This window comes from Gymnoscopelus braueri (genome assembly GCF_963280865.1).
Source record: "Gymnoscopelus braueri genome assembly, chromosome: 10".
Classification (NCBI taxonomy): Eukaryota; Metazoa; Chordata; class Actinopteri; order Myctophiformes; family Myctophidae; genus Gymnoscopelus; species Gymnoscopelus braueri.
Window position 1 is genome coordinate 11,026,537 of NC_137611.1, and position 26,581 is coordinate 11,053,117.

Here is a 26,581-nt window from a genome sequence, read left to right on the forward strand (position 1 = left end):
TCTTCGCATTCTATTGGCAGACGAATATGATTCTGCATACAGTATACTGCATGGCATCTGCAGGTCATGTTGGTGGAAGGCTGCAGATCAGAGCAAGCGACCTGCCTCTATCAATATCCTAGTACACATTAAATTCTAGCTACTGGAGGGGATGTGGGGAGAATAGGGCGGACCATACCCATATTTTCCTTACATGGCTCAAAATACAACATTTTTGGTCCAAAGTTTCACAAACCATAGAACAAATATTTGGAAGAGCTGTTAATTTAGAAAAACACAATATACTTTTAGGAATACGTCCCAAAAGTCTACAGAGGTAAGAGTTTTTTGGATTCTGAGAATTACAGCTCTCAAACAAATAACTAGATGTTGGAATGGTTTGGAACTATAGAAGAGGACCTGGCTAAGATATGTATGCACTTCATTTAGGAGAGAATATCTCAACTGTTCTTGGCTAATATGACCCCAGGGAACAACTTAGGAACTTTGACTAATTCTCTATCCGGGACGAAATACCCGAAAATGACCATGACCTTTTTAAAATGACCATAACCGGTGCACTACTTCCAACATGGCTCTATCTGCTGAACCGTTGGAGCTACAGATTTACTGAGGTGCTCAAAATGTCCAGAATACTTTAGGGAAACATAGAAAAGTGCAATATTTCTAATTTGAAATGTTATGACAAAACAGCAAAAAAAAGGTTTTGAGCCAGATGAGCTATAAATGCAAACTTGGTGTCTAAGTTTTTTTTGACAATTAGAAACATGTTGGAATGCTTATCTTTATGACTGGGTGTGGCTGGACCTCTATTTTACATATTTCAAAGAAATATTAGTTTTGAAAAATGGTTTTACTTACCTTAATCTTTGTCATGTTTGGCGAACTTGGTGTCTACTTTATGCTTTTTTTATAAACACATTGGAATGCTCATATTTATGATTGAATCCATCTAGATCACTCTGACTTGCTTATTACAAATATGGCCACTATACCAAACATGTTATGTAACATAAAGTTTCATCCAGATTGAGTGTATACAGTAGTTGTAGGAATGAGATCAAATTAAGATTAAACTGGAGAAAACAATGTAATTTTATTGAAACAATATAATATGACTATAGAACCCAAAGTATACAGCAACAGCCAGTACACTATGCACATCAATGCTCAGCATACATTGAACACTATCATAAAAGTCAAAGGTGTATGGAATTTGAACAATATGTTTAAATTAGAATCAGAAAAGTTAATTGCTAAACAACAAATGGTTGCTAGGGATTTGTCTTGGTGTTACTACAACAACAGAACAGCTCTGAAATAACTGATACATACAGTACTGCACCACACACACACACACACACACACACACACACACACACACTAAATACCAAGGCCCTCATTGGAAACAAGTCCGCAAGGACTTTTATGAACGGACCTGTTAGACAAAGTATTTTAAATGTAACTGTGCTGTTTTACATTTTTTGCCTAATAAAATATTCAATCAAAAAACACACACACACACACACACACACACACACACACACACACATTTCGATATATAATATATATATATATTATATATATATATATATATATATATATATATATATATATATATATATATATATATATATATATATATATATATATATATATATATCGAAATGCAACAGACTCCAGCTTTGCAGCATTTGCTTTTTAATATACTTTATTGAAATTATTCAGGGTTTACAAGGAATGCGTGGTTACATAACATGTTAATAAACATTTCAATACATGTAATAGACATTTCAATACAGGTAAATAAATATTTCAGTACAAAAATAGACATTTCAATACAGGTTAATAAATATTTCATTACAAAAATAGTGGTGTTTTTTTTTCCCTCTTTTTTTTCTTTTTTACATTGTCAATAAGTGCCATGGTTTCAGTTGTTTTCCTCTGGAGTCAATTGTTCTTTGCCTTTTTAATTCGGTTTTGATCTGTTTGAAGACCACCTCACCAGAGATGGACTCCTGGTGTATCACCATGGCACATCGCGTTTTCCATAGTTGGTTGACTACAGTGCACACCACATACCAATGAAAATCTTGATCCATGACAGACATTTTTTCATTAAAAACTCCATACATTACAGTATTATAAGTGACATTTACATTGAAACCAATTTGTGCCATTTCCCCCCAAACATATTGTGACCTCTGACAATCTAAAAGCAGGTGTTCAACAGATTCGTCAATAGGGCATATAACAGTTGTTACAAAGCAGCTCCATTTAACTACTGCTCTTACTGCCAGCCTCCTCACTGAGACCAGCCACATGACATCCCTTTTTTTTCCGGTAATGCTTTTATTCCAAATATTTTTTATACACACCTGTTTTTGTGAGTCATTTAGACCTTTATAGGGGAAGATGCCACCATAAAGGTCATCACACAGTTTATCATAAATCTGTTTACTGGGCATTTCATTTCAACAAAGTCAATATTTAAATGTATGACTTTGTTGACTAAATCTCCATACATAATTTTAAAATAAGGTACAGAGCTCCTTGCCTCCTTTTATTCCAGCTTAAGGCCTCACCTATCCACAATGCTCTTCTTTTCCTACCGGAAGCTACATTTTTGCAAAATGATATTCTTAACTTGAGTCCGAAATCCACATTCCCAAGCCCTCCATCTTTTTTGCTTTGGTACATCAAGCTTCTTTTTGTGACCTCCCTGGTAGTTCCCCATATAAAATTAACTAACCTTTTATTTTAAAAAAATCAATGTCTGGTCTTTAGGAGGAAAAAGTGTTGCCAAAAATAAGAATTTTGCCACTATACATGTTTTTATGATTAAAATCTTTGTTTCGGTAACAACATTTTTTGTTTTCCCATTTGTCCAATTCATCTTTTATTTCATTGTCCTTATTTTCCCAGTTTTTATCATAACAACTTTTATAGCAAAATGTTATACCCAGAACTGTCATTGTGGTCGTTTCTTTTATACTAACTATAGGTCGAGCTTCCCTCCTCCAGAACCAGACACCTTCTGTTTTGTCATGGTTCCGTTTTGACCCTGAAACTTCTTCATAAAGTGACAGGTGCTCATTAACAATATCCAACTCCTTCTGGTTTTTTATTATAATGGTGATCGGCATAAGCCAGGACGACTACCCGCTCACCACCACTAGTTTTTGTTCCTGTGAGCCTTTTGTCGTTTTTGATTCTCCTTAGTAATGGGTTAATGGCTAAAATGTAGAGGGCTGCCGACAACGGACACCCTTGTTTGACCCCCCTATTAATCGCGAAGGCCTCCGTTAAGACCCGTTTACATTTACCTGAACTGTGGACTAGGCAACATTTTAATAATATCAATAAAATCCTGTCTAAAACCATATATTTTTAAAGCTTCCCACAAGTACTCTATAGAAATGAAAATGAAATCAAAGGCTTTTTTCTGGTCCAAGCTTACAATAAAGAATTCATCCTTTGCATAATCACAAGTAATGTCCCTTAAAGGAGAATACCGGACAAATTAAGTGTTGCCTTTGATGTCTCGTTACTTACCGACCGACGTGAAAAGTGGCGTTCTTTTTTTCCATAGATTCCTGTGTCGTAATTTTTTAAACCCCCTCCGTTGTCAGAATGGGAGCGCGTGGGTCAGGGAGATTCGTCTATTTTAACCGAGGCAAAGTTGTTTTTCTCTCTACTCCTAGTCATTGTGGAGTCTCATGATAGTCAAACATGCGTTGAAATTTCCAGCGAGGCCACCGTCAATGGCGAACGAGTTAACACTGGATGCTTGTTTCTTTCCAGAACCTGGCAACTCGTGTTGCCAGATTCTGGAAACAAGCAACGCCAAAAAAAGAACGCCACTTTTCACGTCGGTCGGTAAGCAACGAGACATCAAAGGCAACACTTAATTTGTCCGGTATTCTCCTTTAAAATCCCTAAGTTATCCCAAATCAACCTTCCCTTAATGGCACATGTCTGTTCCTTTTCGATAAGCTCTTCCAAATCGTTATTTATCCGATTAACTACTATTTTTGCAAGTATCTTATAATCAACGTTCATTAGTGTAACATGTCTCCAATTATCTAAATTATGTGCCGACCCTTTTTTATATATTAGTGATATAACCCCATGATAAAATGATGCATTCATTTTGCCTGTCTGAATTCCGTCATTAAGAGCCGTAGTTAGCAGATCCACTAATTCTTCCGTACACGAGAGATAAAACTCACTAGGTAGACCGTCTGGGCCTGGTGACTTACCCTTACTTAACTGCTTAATTACTTCCCTTACCTCGTTTTTAGTAATGTCCCCACCCGCAGAATTAAGGCCAACCTCGCTCAAAACAATAGAATCCAGAAAGGCGTGCAACTTTGCCTCGTTGTTAGGGATTTTCTGGTTAATTTTTTTCGCATAATTCTCTAATGGTTTCCCTTTTTTTCCTTCTCCTTCTCTATCAATTGTCCATTATCATTTAGGATTGCACTGACGTGCTTATTTTGGAGTTTCTTTTTATGTATACTAAGTAGCTCCAGCTTTGCAGCATTTGCTGTGTCCACCAAATGACTCTTGCAGCCACAGTGGAGGAGGATAGCGCACGCTTTACTGGCATCTGCAAGATGGGTCCAGTAAGGTTCCCAGGTTCTGACACTTGGGTGGAAGGAAGGTTCTCAAGGGACCTGGTACAATTTGACCAACATCAGCCTTCCCGGACTATGGGAAAAGGAGTGCAGGTATCTCACAGAAACCCTGGTCACCCTCACCTTGGAGCCTGAAAAGATCAACTCCAATTTCCATGTCCAAAGATTGGAGTGTATGGTCATCATCATCATATACGCAAGAGCTGCGGCCACAGCAGAGTAGATGAATCCTGACAGTGGCTTTTCTCAGTCCCTCAAGAACATTCCTCCCACCCAAGCTGCACTGATTCAGCATGTAAAAACTGCTTCAGACCAGCTTCTATTGGATCAGACAACCTCCGTCCAACAAAATATCACAGATTTCAATAGGTTGTGCTGGTACTGGGACTCCATTACTAAGACTTGTGAACCTTACTGGATCTTGCAGGTGCCAGTAAAGCTGTTGCTGTTGTAACACCAAGACCATAATGTGATGTAAACATATTGTAAACAATTCTATACACCTTTGACTAGTATGATATCATACTAGTCCAGGGGTGGGCAAGATTTATTTCCAGGGGTTCATACTGACTTCGATAAAGTGAGTGAAGGGCCACCCATTGTACAATTGAATTGAAACGTGAAACACATGGTGCTGAATTATGTTAAAACTGCATGAATTTGGTAGACAGAAGCCTACCTTACTACAATTAGGTACTTGTCTTCACAACAATAATGTTCCGTTTTTTTTTTTTTTACAGCTGTACTGTATCACTCTGGTGTACTCTGGCCTTACAATAAAAAGAGTACTTGCATAAAACAATCCACGTCAATGCCGTATCAACTTTTAAATGAGCCTATAAATGTAGACAGTATCTTATCTTGTCTGATATGCACCACTCCACAGGTCACTGATCAAACACATTGCATTAATTTATAAATAGACTCACGGTTGATTTTACTATCTGAAGATCCGGATCCGGATCCGCAGATCCAGTCCGGGTTTTCTTCTTAATAAAAATGGCTAAATCAACAGGAAGTTAACATTTTTATTAAAAAAACTAGCAGTACTGGGTTTGGTGATGCTCTATATTGTCTGAATCAAGTTTGTTAGCATTTGTTTCTGTGCTAAAAGAGTGACTTTGAGAGCTGTTTCACCGTACAATGCAAGTCAATGAGGAGCATATTTTGAATTATCAATTTCTAATCAATGGAGCAATTATTTTTGATTTCTTGTCCACCTTTGGAGTTACATCATAAGGTAACTAGACAACCCAAGCCTCTACCAAAGTGGTCTTGCCCTTTAAGTATATTTATTGTTTATGTCCCCTCATAAAGGATGTGTATGCGGATACATGTATGCAATTATTTAATTTAGTTTATCCCCATTGTATGTATAGGTGAAGGGGTTTTACATGCACAAAAAAAAGGGGTTGAAATGTCTGTTAATAACAGGGACATAAAACGTGTGGAAATTATTATTATTATGAAAGAACTGAATGAATTATTATTTTAACATGTTAATAAAGTATTAAAAAAACAGCGAGCAGCCTGCAGAGGAAAGAGACATCACTACATTCGGGTGGGAGGTTGCTAAAGGAGGAGCTGACACGCCCGCTGTTTACTCCCAGACAATGGCTCCAGCTGCAGAGCATTGAAGGCATGCAGCTAAAGAAACTGCATTGATTGATTGATTGATGTACTTTATTTAGTAAGACATGTGAACAGTACATGACAGTACATAACAGTACATGGAAGTACAAATTCACAATACACGGTCTACTAAATTGGAAATCTCATTAAGCACTAAGCTTGTTTAAGATGAGAACCCCATGCACACAAATCATGATGAAATGCAGATACCATTCTGTAAGACTGACTATGTAAGTGTGAAGGAGCTGAGGTCCACTTCTACAACATTACATTACATTACGGTCATTTAGCAGACGCTTTTATCCAAAGCGACTTACAATAAGTGCATTCAACAAACATACTGTAGGTAGGGAACAAAACTACTAATCACAAGAAGTATTAAGTGCATTCTCTTCTAAAACAATCAACTAAGAGTATACCTAACGCTAAAGTAAAAGTGCAAAATATCAGCTAACTACTTTCATAAACACATGAGACAAAATAGGAAAATCAAATGAGCAAGAGCTAAAACAAATAAGTGTATCGAATAAACAAGATCCAATAAAACAATAATAAAACAAGAGTTCGTACAACTAGTTAACTAGTTTGCTCTAGCGGCATGGAGCGACTCCGTCACTGCCAGGAGGGCAGTCTCGGTCGAGTAACCCACTTTGAACCTAGACTGGTGGTAGTCCAGCAGGTTGTTCTGGTGGAGATACGAGGACAGTTGTTTGAAGACAGCACGTTCAAGAGTTTTAGATAGGAAGGATAGAAGGGAAACCGGTCTGTAGTTCTTGATCTCAGAGGGGTCAAGTGTCGGTTTCTTCAGGAGGGGGGTGACTCTGGCAGTCTTGAAAGCAGAGGGAAAGCAACCAGACGTTAGAGATGTGTTAATAAGGTGGGTCAATAAGGGAAGAAATTCAGGTGCAGTGGACTGCAGCAGAGTGGATGGGACCGGGTCCAGGGAGCATGAGGTGGGGGGACTAGAGGTAACAAGGAGAAGGACCTCGTTAGGGGAGAGGGTAGAAAAGTGGGATAGAGAGGGGGAGGGGGGGGGGAAGAGGAGTAGATGAAGGTAGAGAGGGAGGGGTGGAAGGTAGACGGGTGTGGGTAGTGCGCAGGGCACCAGCCGGGGGGGGGGGAGGGAAGGAGGATCGGATATCGTTCACCTTCTTGTCAAAGAAGTTGGCAAAATCGTCAGGGAGGAGGGACGAGGAGGGGGTGGTGGTTGCAGGAGAGAGGAGAACGTTTCAAATAGTTTTTTAGGGTTGGAAGCAGAAGCCTGAATTTTAGAGCAGAAGAAAGCAGTTTTAGCAGCAGATAGAGAGGAGGAAAAAGAAGAAAGGAGAGATTGGAAGGTAAGAAGGTCCTCCGGGAGGTTGCCATTTCTCCATTTTCGCTCAGCCGCTCTCAGGCTCCGTCTCTCAGTTCGCACTGAGTCCGACAACCAGGGGGCAGGTGGAGTTTGGCGTGCAGGCCTGGTGGTGAGGGGACAGACATGGTCAAGAGCAAGGGCGTATCGTCATAGAGGCCAATGGGGCCATGGCCCGGTCTGGAAAACTCTGCTCCCCCAGGGGAAAAAAAAACAAAAAATCAACATAACAACATTAGCACCCCCTCACCCTATTCTCTTGTAGCCAACCACAGAAATTCGCCTTTGTTTTTATGTCGGGCTTATTTGCATTCGGCCGAATTGTTAATGGGTGGCCATTAAAAACCGGTTTCCCCGTCAAACCGGTTCTCTTGCCAGGTCGCGAGCGGGGCGGGCGGGGGGGGGGGGGGGTTAAGAATCTGGCCCGGTCCACGTTAGAACCCACCATACGCGCCTGGTCAAGAGAAGAGGATAGAGTAGAGAAAAGACGATCTGTGGCGCTATCAGGGGATAGAAGAGCGAAGGATTCAGGGGCAGGGAGAGCAGAGAGAACAGAAGAGGAAAGATCACATGGGGAAAGTGAGCGAAGATTGCGACGCGAAGAAACCATGTGGGTAGGGAGGGGCTGTGAGGGGGGAGAGGAGAGAGAGAGAGAGAGAGAGAGAGTATGAAATGACCACGACAACCCATTCACAAAAATGGGGGCCATGGCTGAATGGGTAGAGAGGCCGCCTGGGAAACAGAAGGTCCCAGGTTCGATTCCCAGCCCTGACAATGTGATGGGTGTATATGTCACAGGGTGATTGGAGAACCAGGGCAATTGAAGACAGAGCGCTCGTTTTTAGGCACGGGGCTTCGGGCGAGGCGGGGCTTTTCGAGACAGGGTTTATTAGCAAGGCTCGCGAGGAGGAGGAGGAGCCTCGCGTAATAAACCGTCCTCCTTCTCCTCAGGGAGAAGAAGGAGAACGCGGCGCCACGAGGCGGGGCTTTGATACGCCGACGCGGACCTGTCTTCTGTTGTTCACCAGGAAGCTACGCTAGGGGAACGCTGAACACACGTTCACACGCACACGCTTGTCCATGACGGAGGCGCGCCGACTCAGCAGAGCTTGAGGCCGAGGAGGCGCGCCCTCGCGCCTCCAGGCGCGAGTGCCCGCGCTGACCGGCCGATGCTCTGCTAGTCGACACAGCGCCGTTCGAGTTGTAAACCCATAGGGACAGAATAGTTCTTTTCATGGATCACTGTGTGTGTGTGTGTGTGTGTGTGTGTGTGTGTGTGTGTGTGTCAGGGAGAAACTAAAACAAAAGCCAGAACACAATAAAAGTATCTTAACAGTCCTGCTTTCAATAAACCAAAAAAAGCATGAGCGCGTGCGCGTGTGTGTGTGTGCGGTCGCGGCCATATGTTTGTGCACTTTAGTTGGGAAGTCTGGCGCGTGGCTCCCTCTAGTGTTGTTTCTAAATTGAAAGCATGAGCGCATGCGCGTGTGCGTGCGTGCGCGTGTGTGTGTGTGTGTGTGTGACTGTGTGTGTGTGGTCGTGGCCATATATGTTTGTGCACAAGCCTGGCTTGTGGCTCCCTCTAGTGTTGCTTCTACAGAATTGCTGGGTGGGTGGTAAAAACGAGCGTGCCTTCTTCAATCACCCTGGTTCTCCAATCACCCTGTAACATATATAAGCAAAACCCTTAATCCCTAAGGACCCCCCCAACCTCATGTCTGACCACGTGAGCAGCAATAAGCAGAACTCTGAATTTCGCCATGGTCTAAGATGAAGACAACGAAGATGAGGAGGCTGAAGGGAATAAGGGAATAAAAGAGATGATGAAGACAGTGAAAAAGACCACTGAGTGTGACATTATGGTGTACTCACTAATGTTCATTATGGTACCATTTTGGTCTACTCATTCTGTGTCTCAGAGGACGGCTGCAGACAGTTGCCTACCAGTGACATCATCAGTATGCACCAGCATGCTGTCCAACAGTTTCTTCCCCCAAACCATCAGAACCCTGAACGCTCACCATATAGTGCCCCCCAAACCAACATCATGAGATGAATTGCACTTTGAATGCATTATCACTTCTTTACCTTGTTGTTTTTCTTTTTTACTGCTGCTCTCTCTAGGTTTCATTTTTCATTTATTAGAACAAAACTGTCATTCTAACAAGCATATATATCTTATCTTACTAGTCTTACTATCTTACTATCTTACTATCTTACTATCTTACTATCTTACTATCTTACTACTTCTTACTACTATATATAATTGACAAAAGCTCCGAAAGTTTGTGCGGGATTCGCAAGCACAGGATCACTCCACATGCCTCCAAGACCCGTCACAGACTGTTGATCAGAGCTATGGCTATGTTTTAGGCATCTTACTCCACCTCGATCAGTGATCGGACTCTCGGTTTGATCGATTCTCTGATTTTCCTATCAGACCCTCAGCCTGATCTGGCAGGTTGCCATAGCAACCAGATACAGGAAGTCTGACCTCTTTATCACATGACCGAGGTTGGGAGGTTGGGAGGATGTGACTAGAGGTTAGGGCCGCAAAGCAAAGCAAAGCTGGGAACCGAGGGGAGACGGACTTCGCATGACGTGTGTGCAGAGCTATAATTAGCCGTCATGGTTCATAAATATCTCTTACAGAGCCATGCCACGCAAAAAAATACCATCTCTGGGCCGTCGGACCCGAAACGCCAAGCGCATGTGTGTCCTTCGTGCAGTAGAACATATAAACGCAACACGCTGTAAAAGCAAGAGCGTAAAACGTAAAAGGACCACAAAAAGGGACAGAAACTTCAGAAGAGCATGGACACCTCCACACCAACCCACAGAAATAGTTGACTTTCACACACCAACTATGGATAGCGTCTGCAATTCATGCCATGCTGTCATGTTCCCCTGGGAAAAATCAAAAGGTCCTGTTGGTAAGAAGTCCTTCCGTGACTGTTGCCAATATGGAAAGATCCAACTCTAAACATTCATGGACCCCACTCCTACAGTAGACTACAATCTCTGTTTGACAGGGACTCTCCAATCCAGGCATTTCATGGACAACATCAGGCAGTATAATGGTTTAGTATCAATGGCTTCCAGGAACGTCACTGGTAAGATAGTGGAGTTCAAAGGACAAGGACCAATGACATTCAAGATGAGTGGCCAGATGTACCACATTACTCCATCTGCAATCTTTCCTGACAGTGCAAAGATGCCCAAATTCTCACAAATCTTTGTCTTTGATCAAGATAATGAAATTAAGAACCGCCTTCATCAAGCAAAAGGAGATGAACTTATTATGAAAGACACATTGACCTTGATTCAAGATGAGTTAAAGACAGTCAAACGTTAAACCCAGGTAGGGCCCAAATAGTTAGAGCTTGCATCCAGATGTCACCACTATATCTTGCAATGCAGAAGCATACATTTAACATCAACATGAGGATAGATACAGCTGAGAAGGACTTCTCTAATTACCTCCTTGAATTAGGGGAAGACAGACTCGCACATGGACACACTGAAGTTCAAATCCACATTCCGCCACACCACTTGGTTAAAGACTTGAATACTTTAATTTCATACACCTTCCCTGACCTGCAGAATGAATGTATTGACAGACACAATCTTCTCAAAGGCACTGTATACACTCCGCTAAACAACGATATCCGGGAGATCAACGACAGGTGCATGGTTGAGTTCCCTGGAGAAGACAGAGTGTACTACTCAGCTGACTCAATTAATGAGGAGAACCACAAGAACTCTACGCCTGTGGAATTCCTAAATTCACTGACACCCTGTGGACTCCCTGACCATATTCTGAAACTGAAATGAGGAGCCCCAGTCATGCTGCTTAGAAACCTGCAAGCAGGTGCCGAGCACACTCTCAGGAATGGCACCAGAATGGTGGTGGTACAGATGATGGACAAAGTCATTGAATGTGAGATTGCAGTAGGGACAAACAAGGGTGAAAGAATCTTCCTCCCAAGGATCCCTCACCATGACAGAAGTGAAGACTTCACATTATTCAGACACCAGTTCCCTGTCAGGTTAACTTTCTCCGTTACCATCAATAAAGGTCAAGGCCAAGAGAATGACAGAGTTGGCATCTACTTACCTCAGCCTGTGTTCGCTCATGGCCAACTCTACACAGCCTTCTCAAGGGGAAAGAGAGCCAGCGCTGTCAAAGTTTACATTGAGGGTAATGATGAGGGAACAACTGACAATATTGTTTACACTGAACTATTGTAATTATTATGTATTACTATTTATTTATTGTTTTTAAAAATATGTCCATCATATTTTGAAATATGTCCATCAGCTCAACACACAATAACTCCATTTGCCCCGAAACCTGCCTCAGACTGTTTTTTGTTTTTTTGTTTCGTAATGATGTGTTTTTTATTTGTTAAACTAGATGTGAGGGCCGCCCTGACATCTAGTTATTATAATGGAGAATAATGGGGCAAAAAGTGGCAAAAATGCAATTATGAGGTCAATGACCGCTCAAGGTCACCAGAGGTCAGTCAGAAAGTGCTTCCACGTCTGAAATCAAACCTTGGGGTATATGATACATAGATGATGAAAGTGTCATGCTTCTTTCATAAAATGCCCAATTAGTTTGCTTAACTGCCCAGTATAATACGATAAACGAAATGAAATCCTGCTCAATGGAAAGGAAGGGGATATTCATCAACCGTGTGCGTGCGTGCGTACGTACGTACGTGCGTGTGTGTGTTTAGCAAACAGATTCGCACACAATAATAATATTAGTTCAGATTTATAGAGCAAAAGTACCCAAAGTCGCTTTACATGAAAGAAAAGGAAGGAATCAACTTCATAAAGAAAAAAGGAAAACAAATTGAAAAGGTGGGCTTTGAGTGTGGTTTTGGAGGGATGGAGCGTCTTTAATATTATTCGGGGGTGCATTCCAGAGGGAGGGGCCAGGCAAAACAGAGAAAGTCCTATCAAATTACTTTCTGTAATTTTGTGATTTGTTTGTAAGTCTGGATAGTAAACAGTTAAACACGTTACTTGCATTTACAAATACTTCTGAGATGTTTCCCCATTAAAAAGAGAAATACTCTTTTGACATTTCAATGTGAAAGCTTTTATTTAAGTAAGAATGTTCCAATAGCAATGCCCAGAAGTCCCAGAGCCAGACCAACTCCAAAGAAGACAGGTGGACCTGTCAACTTCTGTGAACAAAAGAAGACAATTATGTGTCTATGAGTGTTGCACCCTCTATGTGTTTCCCCCCTGTGTATTGTTTATTGTTTTACTCTTTGGTTCAACACTGATGTTTTAAATGTGCTCTATGAATAAAGTGGATTGGATTGGACAATTATGTCCAGGGTTACCTGTTAACTTTGATCATCAAGGTCTCATGCTCATCAATGCTTTGCTTATATCATACAGTTGTTGATTATAACATACAAATAAGTGGAATAATGATTTGGTAATACGAATAATTTGTTCAGTAGGATCCGTAGCCCCCGCAGGGCCTCGTGCTCCACAGTACAGGCATAGATGTCTCCTTTCTGAGGGGTGAAGCGCAGGGTGGAGATGTGAAGGAAGGTCCCATCAGGATTACCCAGGTATCGTGTCATAGAATCTTCTCCAGGGACTTCCACATCATTCTTAGTCCACTTTACTTTGATGGAAGGAGGGAAAAAGTGGTTGACAAAGCAGATGAGGGTGTTCTCCACCTCCTCCATCACTTCATCTTTAAGTTTGGAGTAGATCGCGTCACAGTTTCAGGGGCATCTATAATACCAAATAATTTATTTTAAAAGTCATGAAATGAAGCAGTGGCTCATGTAACAGTGGATGTTCTGTGGACCCCGTCATTGACAAAAAATACAATAAAAAGACACTTACCTCTGACATTGGTTTAGTCTGATTTGCATCTTTACATCCAAGACAATCTGCATTTGCACTCTCCTCTGACACCCAGTGCAGACTGGTAAAGCCAGGTGACATGGGAGGCAGATGTGATCCGGCTTTCCCACATGACCTGTCTTTTCTTGTAGTCTACATAAGCCTTTCTAATATCTAATATCATCTGCGTGAAAGCATCCATAGCCAAGGCGTATGACATGTGTTCCCAAAACAGGGTGACATATTTCTTATTTTCTTATAAGACAGATATACGAGAATGGTACACACATACAAGTGCTATATTTGCCCTGTTTGTGCAACTATTGGTAAAATAAGAAATAAGCGGAATGCTTAAGTAGTATGATCACCAAATGCATGATATTATCAGCAATCTGCCTTTATTCACTACAGTATCGACCTCTCTCGTACACTGGAGTGATGCTTTGGGAAAAGGAGGAAGCTAGAGGCCTTTGTGATGCTGACACATCTGCATGGTTTGCTCATAGTTGATGACAGTGTTAGATATTAAATTCCCTCATTCTCACCATGCCATCAAACCTTCTCCCTTGTTGTCATGGGAAAGTGTAAATTAACTTTCAAATGAGGGCTGCACTCAACAACAGAGTGACATCAATACGTATGTGTTCTTCCATTACTGTTTCCTTAAGTTGACATTTTATTCAGGCCTAATATAGTTGTAATTTTGGTGTGTGGGCCTACAGAATGTGCACCTGTACAGCAACAGAACCTGGGGCAACTGTACCAGCTAACACAGCCTATTGTACACTAATAGCAAAATAAAGTGTGTGCGTTCATGTCACTAAATACACACACACTGACCTACACTAGACACATGCAAAATATATTCATTTGTATTCCTCACTTGACTGCACTACACCGATTTCACCAACAGATGTCAATCACGTTGCTTTTAACTCTGCAGTGATCATTTCCATGATGGAAATGGCTTCGGAAAAGGCTATAACTTTATAACTTTTTTCGTAGAGAATCCCATAAAGGAAGCATTATTACTAACTTTAAGAAATGATAACGGAGAAAGCTTAATGTAAACGTACTGCATGTGTCCAGTATCGATGTTGTTTGTTCACTTTTAGGTGAAGTGCATGAATATTTATGTGGAGGTATGTTGGCTACGATCATATTTCCTAACATAATTAAATCTACATATTACGCATAGCGAAAAATCTCTTTAAAGAACTAGATGGGTGGCTCTTAAAAGAGCCGTTTTGGGGTTGTTAAGTGATGGATTAGTTTAAGCACGTTCTCCACGGATACGACGGGCCAGCTGGATGTCTTTGGGCATGATGGTCACCCTCTTGGCGTGGATGGCGCACAGGTTGGTGTCTTCAAACAGACCGACCAGATAAGCCTCGGCTGACTCCTGGAGAGCCATGACGGCGGAACTCTGGAAGCGCAGGTCGGTCTTAAAGTCCTGGGCGATCTCCCTCACCAGGCGCTGGAAGGGCAGCTTGCGGATCAGCAGCTCGGTAGATTTCTGGTAACGACGGATCTCCCTCAGAGCCACTGTACCGGGACGGTAACGGTGAGGCTTCTTCACTCCACCGGTTGCCGGCGCGCTCTTGCGAGCGGCCTTGGTGGCGAGTTGCTTCCTGGGGGCTTTGCCACCGGTGGACTTACGAGCGGTCTGCTTGGTTCTTGCCATCTTTCTCTCTCTGTCTGTAACGTCAGGAGTTGTGGTGAAATGAGCGCAAACTCCTGCTCTTTATGTCAGCGGCTCTGAGACGCCGTCTTTCTCTGATTGGTCTCTGGTCGGGAACCTCCTTGTTTGGGGAGGAACCAGAGTTAGACTGGGAGGAACCGATCACGCCACTAGTACTGATTGGTGGGGAGCTCATACACAGTCAGCCCGCACTCTCTGTTGTGCTGTTCTGCTCCCCAAGAAGACCGAGAAAGCCGCCAAGAAATAAATCTCCTTGATTCGACAGAACCCCACAAAGGCTCTTTTAAGAACCACCCACTGTTTCTGTAACAAAAAAAATAGTTGCTTCCCCGGGCGCCTGAAGCTTTTCGTGGTTGAAAAGAACGTGAACATTTAATAGCTTGCTGTACTTACTGCCAAATGCAAGAGACTCCTACTCAGGCTATACCCCCTGCGTTTTGTGACTTTTAAAACACTGCTGACTTATTCTCCTGTCCATAATCGTCTTTGCTGCAACAGCAGATAATTATTGTACGGCATCAACACAATTTACGTCTTTCAATAATATTTGAGTGTGCACATCATACGGCCACTCGGCCAGATGCGTGCATGAGAGAATATCAGACGGATCTGCGCCCAAGTGTCTTTTCCCCCCTGATTTCTTCACAGTAAACTAGCAGCTATCATTTCCTATCATTGTGTACGGTTTAGCTAGTTTTCTCTGACACTTTTTTGGTACCCTTATTTTTCAGTCTACAATAATGGGAAGGAGAGAAAAGAAAAGATTACAAAAGCCGCTTCAGTGCAGTAAATAGTCTGGATAGACATGGAAAGGGCAAACTGAACTTAAAAGACAAAGAACTCTGGACGCACGAATAAAGAAACTGACACAATGGCACCTATTAACATTGTAAAAGGGGGGGGGGAAGCATTTTTGTATTGAAATGCCTTGATATATATATTGTATTGCATGTGTGTGTATGTAATTTAATTTTGCATAAATTGTAAACCCTGAATAATTTTTCAATAAAGTATATATAAAGAGAAAGTACAAACGGCTATTGAGCCAGTCTGTCTATTGGCCCTTGTTGTCAGTCAACCATTGACGCATTAACACCCAACATTAAATTGCTATTAAATATGGATCTCCTCTTTCTTGATAATATGGGTGGTCCTTAAAAGGACCTTTGTGTTTAGAGCAGACGATGCAGTTTACTTGGAGCTAGTGTACTTGGTGACAGCCTTGGTGCCCTCGGACACGGCGTGCTTGGCCAGCTCACCGGGAAGCAGCAGGCGGACGGCCGTCTGAATCTCCCTGGATGAGATGGTGCGACGCTTGTTGTAGTTAGCCAGTTTGGAGGCTTCACCGGCGATGCGCTCAAAGATGTCGTTGACAAAGGAGTTCATGATACCCATGGCCTTAGAAGAGATACCGGTGTCAGGGTGGACCTGCTTCATGACCTTGTAGATGTAGATGGCATAACTCTCCTTCCTGGACTTTCGGCGTTTCTTACCGCCCTTGGCAGAGGTCTTGGTGACGGCTTTCTTGGAGCCCTTCTTGGGCGCTGGCTTGGCGGGTTCAGGCATGGTTCTTTCTCAAATGGATGAAGAAAAGGAGTAACGTTTACCCGGCGTCGCACCCGTATTTAAACCAGGCCAATGCAAATGAGGTGTGCGACTCCCAGCACATGATTGGTGCCACTGCTTATGTGACCCACAGAGGGAGGTGTCTTACACTGTCTTTGTTTCTGCATAATGTTTCCCCGCCTGCATCATCTATTGTTCCCGCTAAAATATAAACTAGGGATAAGGTATAATAAAAAATTAGGGTAAATCTATATTTTAATCTGAATTAATAGTTCTAGTCCACGGCACGCTCCAATTTCAATCTAGTTGTAACACACTTTCTATCGATGCATAATGTATACAGTATAATCTAATCAATCCACTAACTGCAGACTATTGCTACTAATCACAGATGATACTTCTATGACCCATGTCCCTGACCAGTTGTACCACACAAAGCGATCAAAAATTGCATTTGATCATGTTCATTATAGCTGGGATGAGTGGGGTATCTGACTGGAGCCGTGTGTAATTTTATTACATGAATTCAGCGATTCGCTATCAACAGTCCCATATGGTCTAGCGGTTAGGATTCCTGGTTTTCACCCAGGCGGCCCGGGTTCGACTCCCGGTATGGGAACTCAATTTATTCCGAACTGAATCAGGGAATATGTCATGATGCTCTCAAGTAGTGGATGTGAATCCAACTGTTATAGTCCATGTTTATAAGCATAGTAGTAGCACGGTCAAATGAAGTCACTCTCTAGACTACTAGACAATATAGAAAATGCTGGACCAATGGACATTAGTTTCCCCATCTTAATCTTGACTATATGAAGCGTCTTATAACAATTACATTTGTGTTATATTACTTATCCGCCTGAAATGTACTGGCAGCCTGCAGGAATATTTTCACAAGTTCAAGTGAGTTGTGCACCCTCAACTTGCACTGTCTTGATAGTTAAAATAATCTGTTATAAAACACAAGTGGCACGTTGCATCATGGCCACATTAGTCTACCTTTCCCTGATCCAACCCCGCCCCCCCACTGGCGACTGTGTGAATAGCATTGCATACATATACATGGAAACAGACAGGTTATCTTGTCCGTTTTTAAACGTTTAGATTCCGACTGACCCCATTATAACTAACCCTAACGGTGGGAATAATGGGATGTAGGAATTATGAGTAGACCCCCACAATATTTTTTCCAAATAGGACCATTCCAAGCTCGAGTCTGCACTACGAAGGTCAGGGTGTACATGTTGAGATATTGTATTGTAAGACCTTATCACTGGCCATGAATCATTGTCATTTAAAAATGTATGAGGCGAACGACCAAGTGTTTTCTAAAACAAGTACTACCTAAAGTGGCTCACGTATCAAGTATGGAATAGACTCTGTAATGAAAGTGTGGGTGGCTCTTAAAAGAGCCTTTGGGTTGTTGAGAGTCGAATAGGTGATTTAACCTCCGAAGCCGTACAGGGTGCGTCCCTGTCTCTTCAGAGCATAGACAACATCCATGGCGGTCACGGTCTTTCTCTTGGCGTGCTCGGTGTAGGTAACTGCGTCACGGATCACGTTCTCCAGGAAAACCTTGAGGACACCGCGGGTCTCCTCGTAGATCAGACCGGAGATACGCTTCACACCGCCACGGCGAGCCAGACGACGGATAGCGGGCTTAGTGATGCCCTGGATGTTATCACGAAGCACTTTACGATGACGCTTGGCGCCTCCTTTTCCCAGGCCTTTTCCTCCTTTCCCTCTTCCTGACATTTTCAGCTTAGTTGACGATACAAAAGCTAGTGAATGACTTTTGAGTGCCAAGCCTTGTGTATTTATGTGTGTTCTGAGGACGTATAGGAAGACAGGCAGCCTGCTCTGCACTGGGCGTTGCCTAAAAAGCTGCTCTTTTATTCTGTGTTCTGCATGACAATGACCTCTCCAACGGTTATTTTGGACATGGTTATAAAGCTGAGCCTTAGTGGAAGCAATTAATGTATATCTATGTAATGTCTATTTGCTCTATTTGTATTTGTTTGCTTATAGGCATTTTAACACAAGAGCCATACTGATGTTATGTTTATATAATTGAAAATCCCAATACATATATTGTTAAAAATATATATATATATATATATTCCCACTTATCCGGCAGTATGTATACCATGTCTTTTTAAGAATACCTTTATTATAAATAAAAACACTCACAACATTCACATTATCACAGTCACAAAAAAAAAACACATCTCCAGACTTCAACATAAATAGTGAAAAGGATACATAATATACAGTAATACTATACAGTCATAGCATTTATACATATTGCTCATGAGTAGCTGATATGATGTAGTAAAGACAGACTTCTCAGACAAAAACCGTATATCAATAGTACAATTTAGGGGGATTTCTATGCATGTGTGCACACTTGATGTGTAACAGATTAAACAAGTTCCATAGTCCAGTAGAATACTACTATCGGTATATATCTATCTATCTATCTATCTATCTATCTATCTATCTATTTACACTGTTATTTTAAAACAATGGTGAACATGGAATCCATGTTGACTGTGTGCAAAAGTATCTGATCATTATATGTTTATATAACATCATATGTTACGGTTTAAACGTTGTGGTGCTGCTATTCGTGTCTCCCTTATAAAATAGAACATTTATTACAATGGGACAAACATGGATAATCTATTCTAGATGTTCATTTTCACTGGGCTCGAGAATATTTCAAATGCATCATCTGGGGCTGAAATGACTAAATTTTGGATTTGATCCAAGAACGTACATCACTAGCAAAACCAAAGATTTAAGGGTTAATGCAGTTAGCTAACGGTTATTATGGTTATGAAAGCCTCGCGCCTTTCCTCAAAAATAGTGAGCTGGGTAGACGCAGCTAACTTCAGAACATGTTACAAATGGTTTATGGTCATTATACGTGAAAATGAGGAAATAAAAACTCTTATAAAAAGTTGTGGTTGGCTCTTAAAAGAGCCTTTTGTGGGTAAAGGTGGGATAGGTTTATAACATTTACTTCTTCTTGGGAGCTGCCTTCTTTGCTGCCTTGGGTTTGGCAACCTTCTTGGCTGGGGCTTTCTTGGCTGCTGCAGGCTTCTTGGCTACTTTCTTGGGACTCTTGGTGGCTTTCTTCGGGCTTTTAGCTGCTACCTTCTTGGCAGCAGGCTTCTTGGCTTTCTTCGGCGATTTCTTGGCGGCCACAGGCTTCTTTGCTGCCACCTTTTTTGGCTTTTTGGCCGCGGCGGGCTTCTTGGCAGCAGCGGGCTTCTTAGCTTTGACAGCTTTCTTGACAACAGGCTTCTTCGCCTTAACTGCTACAGCTTTCTTGTTCATCTTGAAAGAGCCAGATGCGCCGGTACCTTTGGTTTGAACCAGAGTGCCTTTTGCTACCAGGCTCTTGACGGCGATCTTGACGCGGGCCTTATTCTTCTCCACATCGTAGCCGCCGGCAGTCAGAGCTTTCTTGACCGCAGCCAGGGACACGCCGCTCCGTTCTTTGGAGGCGGACACGGCCTTGACTACAAGCTCAGCGACGCTGGGGCCGGCCTTCTTGGGTCGGGGAGCTGCCTTCTTCTTGGTGGCCTTGGCCGGAGCCGGAGCTGGAGCGACTTCTGCCATGATTCAATCAGATTCGGGTAGTAGCTTGCCTTAATGTAAAGTCTCGGTACGGTAGATTAGACTGGTGGTGAGCACAGTGAAGGGGCTGGACTTAAACACAACATGAGAACCATGTAGAGTCAATGCACACACAGCCCCTCTTCTCTAGGTGGCTTAATGTGCCACTTGTGTTTTCTCCTCGACAAAAAAACAAGATATTATAAACGACTGTGTATATTATGAAATGTAACAAAGGGCACACTGCTAGCACACTTGTGCCCTTTTGTCATGAACATTATCTGAGACGCGAAGAACGCTCTCGTTTTGTATTGATAGGCTCAACACCTCACTCTTCAACGGGCAAAACACAATTCCCCCATCATTTTCCTTCTAAAACAATGTTAAACTATGTTACATTAACACCAATCCTCGTAATCCTCTTAGCAGACATACCCGACGAGAGGATAACATAAACTATACTCTTGTTTTATTATCCGTTTAGTTATAAATAGAAGGTTTTCTGACCTTAGTAAACACACTCCAGTTGATGGCAGCAACTCCCATTGACAGCTATTGAATGGTGGAAAGCTTTGTTCATTTGTGGACGAATAACTTACTGTGAGTAATATATCTGATATAACATATCGTACATTTGTAAAGTAAACAAAATAAAGCGTATCTTATACAATCAACTGCTGCTGTCTGTACTTTGCTTATGGAGACAGACATGCTGGTACACAAGCCAGCACGTACCCTTCACATTTTAAAACTCCATGATGCAATGTATATCCTGCTGCATCCCGTTTTATGATCAATTATCATTGTGTTCTGTATGAAAACAGTGGGACTGCCATAGCAAATATGTCCATCCCCATATCAATTGGGCCTACCTTTATAGCAGCATGGGACAGAACTGTTCAGTACATATATCACAAGTGAACTGTTGCTGTAAGTTATTTTCTTTGGTAAAGCTGCCTGGGAGCAAATATGTTATACTCATACATTTGAATTGACACATCGTCTGATTTTGATTGATTGAATACTTTATTAACAGTTTGCAAATAGCACAGTGGTACAATTGTACAATGATGCTAAAGGGATAACAGACAAAAAGCCCTGGTTTCCATTACAACGATATTCAAGACATCATCAACACTATAGCAATAAACGTATATGCCCAGTAAACAGTTTAGGTTCTGGTTTTGGGCTTAGATTACTTTTCTGCTCTTTTTTATTTAACTTTAAATGCAGACTTGGAACATTTGTTTATTTCACAACAGATTAGGGCCTACTCAAGGATGGTTTTATTTTCATTTTTAGTGAAGAAATAACAGTGTGAATGCAGTGTTTTCTACTGTTGCAGACAAAATGTCCACCTCTGGTCATTGTAATATGCCTGTTAATTAGACTCGGGAACAATGGCAGTTGGGGAATGCGTCATGCCCCATCTGTTCACGCAATGACCGTTAGCAGATTACCCGACTCCCGTTGTAGTACCCGTCTGTCTGTGTCCCTTAATGCAGTTGTCGTAACCCCATTATTATAACTCAATTGAGCATATATACTCATTGAAAACCCACACATCCATGGTCCTGGTGACTGATTTTATTTTTCACTATATATATATATATATATATATATATATATATATATATATATATATATATACACACACATACATAGGCTATATACATTATTTCTATTGAAAAACAAAAACGTGGCCCTCGTTATTTGGAGGGCTCTATAATCCTTTATCAATCATTTGTTTTATTTTGTGTTTACCAAGGACTAGAGATGGAGCGGAGAGAACCCCATCACTAACCAAACAGCCCAGTAGAGCAGACCATTATGGGAATTACATTACAATTTCCAAAGTAATTTGAGGGAAAACACTAACGGCCCCCTAAAATATTATGAACTCATATACACTAAAGTCGTTTTTAATAAGTGGAAGTCTTTTACAGAAATAAGTAGGTGGCTCTTAAAAGAGCCGTTTTGGGATAGTGACAATATCAGATAAGTTTAAGCACGTTCTCCACGGATGCGGCGGGCCAGCTGGATGTCTTTGGGCATGATGGTCACCCTCTTGGCGTGGATGGCGCACAGGTTGGTGTCCTCAAACAGACCGACCAGATAAGCCTCGGCTGACTCCTGGAGAGCCATGACGGCGGAACTCTGGAAGCGCAGGTCGGTCTTGAAATCCTGGGCGATCTCACTCACCAGACGCTGGAAGGGCAGCTTGCGGATCAGCAGCTCGGTAGATTTCTGATAACGACGGATCTCTCTCAGAGCCACTGTACCGGGACGGTAACGGTGAGGCTTCTTCACTCCACCAGTTGCCGGTGCGCTCTTGCGAGCAGCCTTGGTGGCGAGCTGCTTCCTTGGGGCTTTGCCACCGGTGGATTTACGAGCGGTCTGCTTGGTTCTTGCCATCTTTTTTTCTGCTTAAATCTGTAAAGTTAGAAGTTGTGATGAATTGAGCTCAGAGTCCTGCTCTTTATTTCAGCGGCTCTGAGACGCCGTCTTTCTCTGATTGGTCTCTGGTCAGGAACCTCCTTGTTTGGGGAGGAACCACAGTTTAGACTGGGAGGAACCGATCACGGCACGAGTCTAGTGCTGATTGGTGGGGCGCTCATACACAGTCAGCCCGCGCTCTCATTCATGGTCAGGAACCTCCTTCTCTGGGAGGAACCGTTCACGCCACTAGTAGTGATTGGAGGGGCGTTCATACACACTCACCCCGCGCTCTCACTCATATTTATGATTGGTGGGGCGCACACAGACAGCACTGAGTTGAAGATATAAAAGGTCTCGTGTTCCTGTCCTCCAGCACATTTCTTCGTAGTCTAACTCAAGAAATAAAGTTGAAAAATGTCGGGACGAGGCAAAACCGGAGGAAAGTCCAGGGCGAAGGCCAAGACCCGCTCATCCCGTGCCGGGCTCCAGTTCCCCGTCGGTCGTGTTCACAGGCTGCTGCGCAAAGGCAACTACGCCCAGCGTGTTGGTGCCGGCGCCCCGGTCTATCTGGCGGCTGTACTCGAGTACCTGACCGCTGAAATCCTAGAATTGGCCGGAAACGCTGCCCGCGACAACAAGAAGTCTCGCATCATCCCCCGTCATCTGCAGCTGGCCGTCCGCAACGACGAGGAGCTCAACAGACTGCTGGGTGGAGTGACCATCGCACAGGGTGGTGTGCTGCCCAACATCCAGGCTGTCCTGCTCCCCAAGAAGACCGAGAAAGCTGCCAAGAAATAAATCTACTTCATTCGACTGAATAAACCCCACAAAGGCTCTTTTAAGAGCCACCCACTGTTTCAACATAATGAGTCAAATCCCTTGATTGCGATCATAATTTATATTTATATGAGGAACTATGTCTCTTTAATATCGTGACAAGACGAGATGCATTTTCACTGCTTTTTCAACCCAATTGTATTTAATAAAATATTGTATAACTGTATCAAAGCACGATGTCTTCCAGATTGTCTTCCAACAGAAGTACAGAACAATTGTAAATTGACAGCAACGAATATGCATAATGTCTACAGTACGCAATCGACGTGTCAGGTTTTATGGCGTTGTATATAATGACTAAATGTTGACTTTGGGTTTTGATATAACCTTATGTATTTTTTGCAATAGCTAATACTAAATAGTTGCCAGCAGACTTCAAAGGCATTGTTGTAGGCCTATGACACATAGAAATAATGCTGAGGACAAATGTGGAAGAATTCACTATATATATATATATATGGATGGTCCCATGACTCTTCTCAGCCTAAAACATTATTCAGAGCAACCACTAATCCTCTATCAGCTGCCATTTATTTATATGGATTAAATTATCCTTTTCCTATGATACTTAATTCTGCACCGTGTAGATCGCATGTTGGTCACTTTTATACATCTTAACCACGAGGCACTGCGTCACAGGTTTCATGTATTCCTAGTTACTCATGGTCCTTTATTCACCATGTTGTCTCCGATTATCATCAAACAATATCTTATGAATGACAATTGTCAACTGAACAAACTAGTTTGGCGGGCAGGCTGTGGTTGGGCATTTGGACACTTTCTTGAAAATATGGGTGGTCCTTAAAAGGACCGTTGTTTTCATAGCAAGACTGACAGTTTACTTGGAGCTGGTATACTTGGTCACAGCCTTGGTGCCCTCAGACACTGCGTGCTTGGCCAGCTCACCGGGGAGCAGCAAGCGGACGGCGGTCTGGATCTCCCTGGATGTGATGGTGCGTTTCTTGTTGTAGTGACCCAGACGAGAGGCTTCACCGGCGATGCGCTCAAAGATGTCGTTGACAAAGGAGTTCATGATGCCCATAGCCTTGGAGGAGATACCGGTGTCAGGGTGGACCTGCTTCATAACCTTGTAAATGTAGATGGCGTAGCTCTCCTTCCTGGACTTTCTGCGCTTCTTACCGCCCTTAGCGGCGGATTTGGTGACGGCTTTCTTGGAGCCCTTCTTGGGCGCTGGCTTTGCAACTTCAGGCATCTTGACGATATTCGATGACTAGTGGCGAAGAATGAATTCACATGAAGATATTCCACCAGTATTTATACAGAGCCATGCAAATCTAGTGTGTGACTCCCAGCATAGGATTGGCTGATCTTGCCACAAAGAGGGTGGTGTCTTTGCTTCTGCATAATGTTTTCCCGCTCGTATGCGCTATTGTCCCTGTAACATTTTGAGGGACGTGTAATGAGGGATGTATAATTTATTATCATAATTTATTTAGTCATTTGGTTGTTGTTATGTTTCTGCTTTGATCTTCAAACTATATACAGTGTGTCATGCTTACTACTGTTGCTGCTCTGACACCCACGTTTCCTCATGGGGATCAATAAAGGTCTATAATAGCCTATATCTATCTGTCTATTCATTGAGACAATGGAAATATTCCCAATAATGTGGAGACTGGTGGTGTGCACTCTGTTTTAGTGCCCAGAATGTTTTGTATATAACACACTAATACACTTATTATTGTCAATACATTACTAACAGCAAAAAAAACTATTAAAACTATTATTATTTGTTGAATATTGCTCATCATTGGTAACCATGATGATATAGAACAATGGTTCTCTCAAAGTGGGGCCCGGGGACCCCCAGGGGTCCGTGAAGGGGTTCAAATTAGTTGAATAGCACCAACATCACTTTAACCACTTAAACCCTATCGGCTGTTTGAAAACAGCTGATCGACAAGCTCATGAGAGCTTGTCGATCAGCATAAAAAAATCTTGATTTAATGTGAAAATGTTGGTATATATTTTTTAAACCTTTTAATAACATGCATCTTGTATGTGGGTGTGATATAGAATTATTGATCTTCAGCTTTTCAGGTTGATGTTCCCATGTTGGTACCCGATTCTAGCTCTTCAGGCTGATTGATATCAATTAGTTAATTCATAATTTTTAATCGATCATGTGTAAACATGATTATCTTCTTCTATGCGTACAAAGACAAAATAGAGAACCTGGTACCCTGGCAGCATGGTGTGTTGTTTGTATTATTCATTCCTAGGATGTTTATTACTTCAAAACAATGAAAGGCGAATGGAATTTGTTGTCATCACTCCATGGTCATTGTAAACTGTATTCTGAGTATTCCAAAGGAAGATAACGATGAGCTCCAAGGCCTCAGGTCCCACCTGACAGAAGCCTTCTGCTGAAGCCAGCAGTTCTTGTTGAGTTCCTGGCAGCCATTATATTCTGTCACTATGCCACTGTCTTCTTAACCACTTAAAGGACGACTTCACCGCTTTTCAACCTATCTTCATATAATAGGTCCTCACTAATACTCATGATAAAATGGTACAATTTTTTTCTACTCAGTCTGTGTCTCAGAGGAGGGCTGTGGACAGTCTCGTCTACCAGTGACATCATCCATGGGGAATCCAAGCTAATAGAAACTGCAGGCTTTCTATTCCTGGAAAGTTGCAATGCAATAAAAGAAGCCATTGTTCTCGTGTTAATAAAAATCGAAATAAAAATGTGAAATCTTGTTGGGAAAAAAAAATCATGCCTAACGATGATGTTTCTGGACTGTCCACAGCCCTCCTCTGAGACACAGACCAAGTAAAACATTTTTTTACCATTTTATCATGAGTATTAGTGAGGACCAATTATATGAAGATAGGTTGAAAAGCGGTGAAGTCGTCCTTTAACCCCTCTATTTGGAAGGTTGGCCT

At 42.2% G+C, this 26,581-nt stretch overlaps 7 protein-coding genes across 7 annotated transcripts; 1 reads left to right on the forward strand and 6 right to left on the reverse strand.

Moving 5' to 3' along the window:
* Positions 1-14,776: 14,776 nt before the first annotated feature.
* On the reverse strand, positions 14,777-15,187 carry LOC308092979 (histone H3.2; the record flags this gene model as incomplete). Its single annotated transcript, XM_080439164.1, has 1 exon — positions 14,777-15,187. One exon carries the CDS (start codon positions 15,185-15,187, stop codon positions 14,777-14,779), a length of 411 nt encoding a protein of 136 aa, XP_080295290.1.
* A 1,209-nt stretch (positions 15,188-16,396) lies between these two features.
* On the reverse strand, positions 16,397-16,771 carry LOC308093001 (histone H2B-like; the record flags this gene model as incomplete). Its single annotated transcript, XM_080439186.1, has 1 exon — positions 16,397-16,771. One exon carries the CDS (start codon positions 16,769-16,771, stop codon positions 16,397-16,399), a length of 375 nt encoding a protein of 124 aa, XP_080295312.1.
* Positions 16,772-18,214: 1,443 nt separating this feature from the next.
* Positions 18,215-18,526, reverse strand: LOC308093007 (histone H4; the record flags this gene model as incomplete). Its single annotated transcript, XM_080439192.1, has 1 exon — positions 18,215-18,526. The coding sequence occupies one exon, from the start codon at positions 18,524-18,526 to the stop codon at positions 18,215-18,217; it is 312 nt and encodes a 103-aa protein (XP_080295318.1).
* A 1,266-nt stretch (positions 18,527-19,792) lies between these two features.
* Positions 19,793-20,398, reverse strand: LOC308092971 (histone H1-like; the record flags this gene model as incomplete). Its single annotated transcript, XM_080439152.1, has 1 exon — positions 19,793-20,398. The coding sequence occupies one exon, from the start codon at positions 20,396-20,398 to the stop codon at positions 19,793-19,795; it is 606 nt and encodes a 201-aa protein (XP_080295278.1).
* Positions 20,399-22,399: 2,001 nt separating this feature from the next.
* Positions 22,400-22,810, reverse strand: LOC308092983 (histone H3.2-like; the record flags this gene model as incomplete). The annotated part of the gene is made up of 1 exon (XM_080439168.1): positions 22,400-22,810. The coding sequence occupies one exon, from the start codon at positions 22,808-22,810 to the stop codon at positions 22,400-22,402; it is 411 nt and encodes a 136-aa protein (XP_080295294.1).
* A 438-nt stretch (positions 22,811-23,248) lies between these two features.
* Positions 23,249-23,771, forward strand: LOC308092988 (histone H2A-like; the record flags this gene model as incomplete). Its single annotated transcript, XM_080439173.1, has 1 exon — positions 23,249-23,771. One exon carries the CDS (start codon positions 23,249-23,251, stop codon positions 23,630-23,632), a length of 384 nt encoding a protein of 127 aa, XP_080295299.1. The 3' UTR covers positions 23,633-23,771.
* A 738-nt stretch (positions 23,772-24,509) lies between these two features.
* On the reverse strand, positions 24,510-24,884 carry LOC308092999 (histone H2B-like; the record flags this gene model as incomplete). The annotated part of the gene is made up of 1 exon (XM_080439184.1): positions 24,510-24,884. The coding sequence occupies one exon, from the start codon at positions 24,882-24,884 to the stop codon at positions 24,510-24,512; it is 375 nt and encodes a 124-aa protein (XP_080295310.1).
* Positions 24,885-26,581: the final 1,697 nt, after the last annotated feature.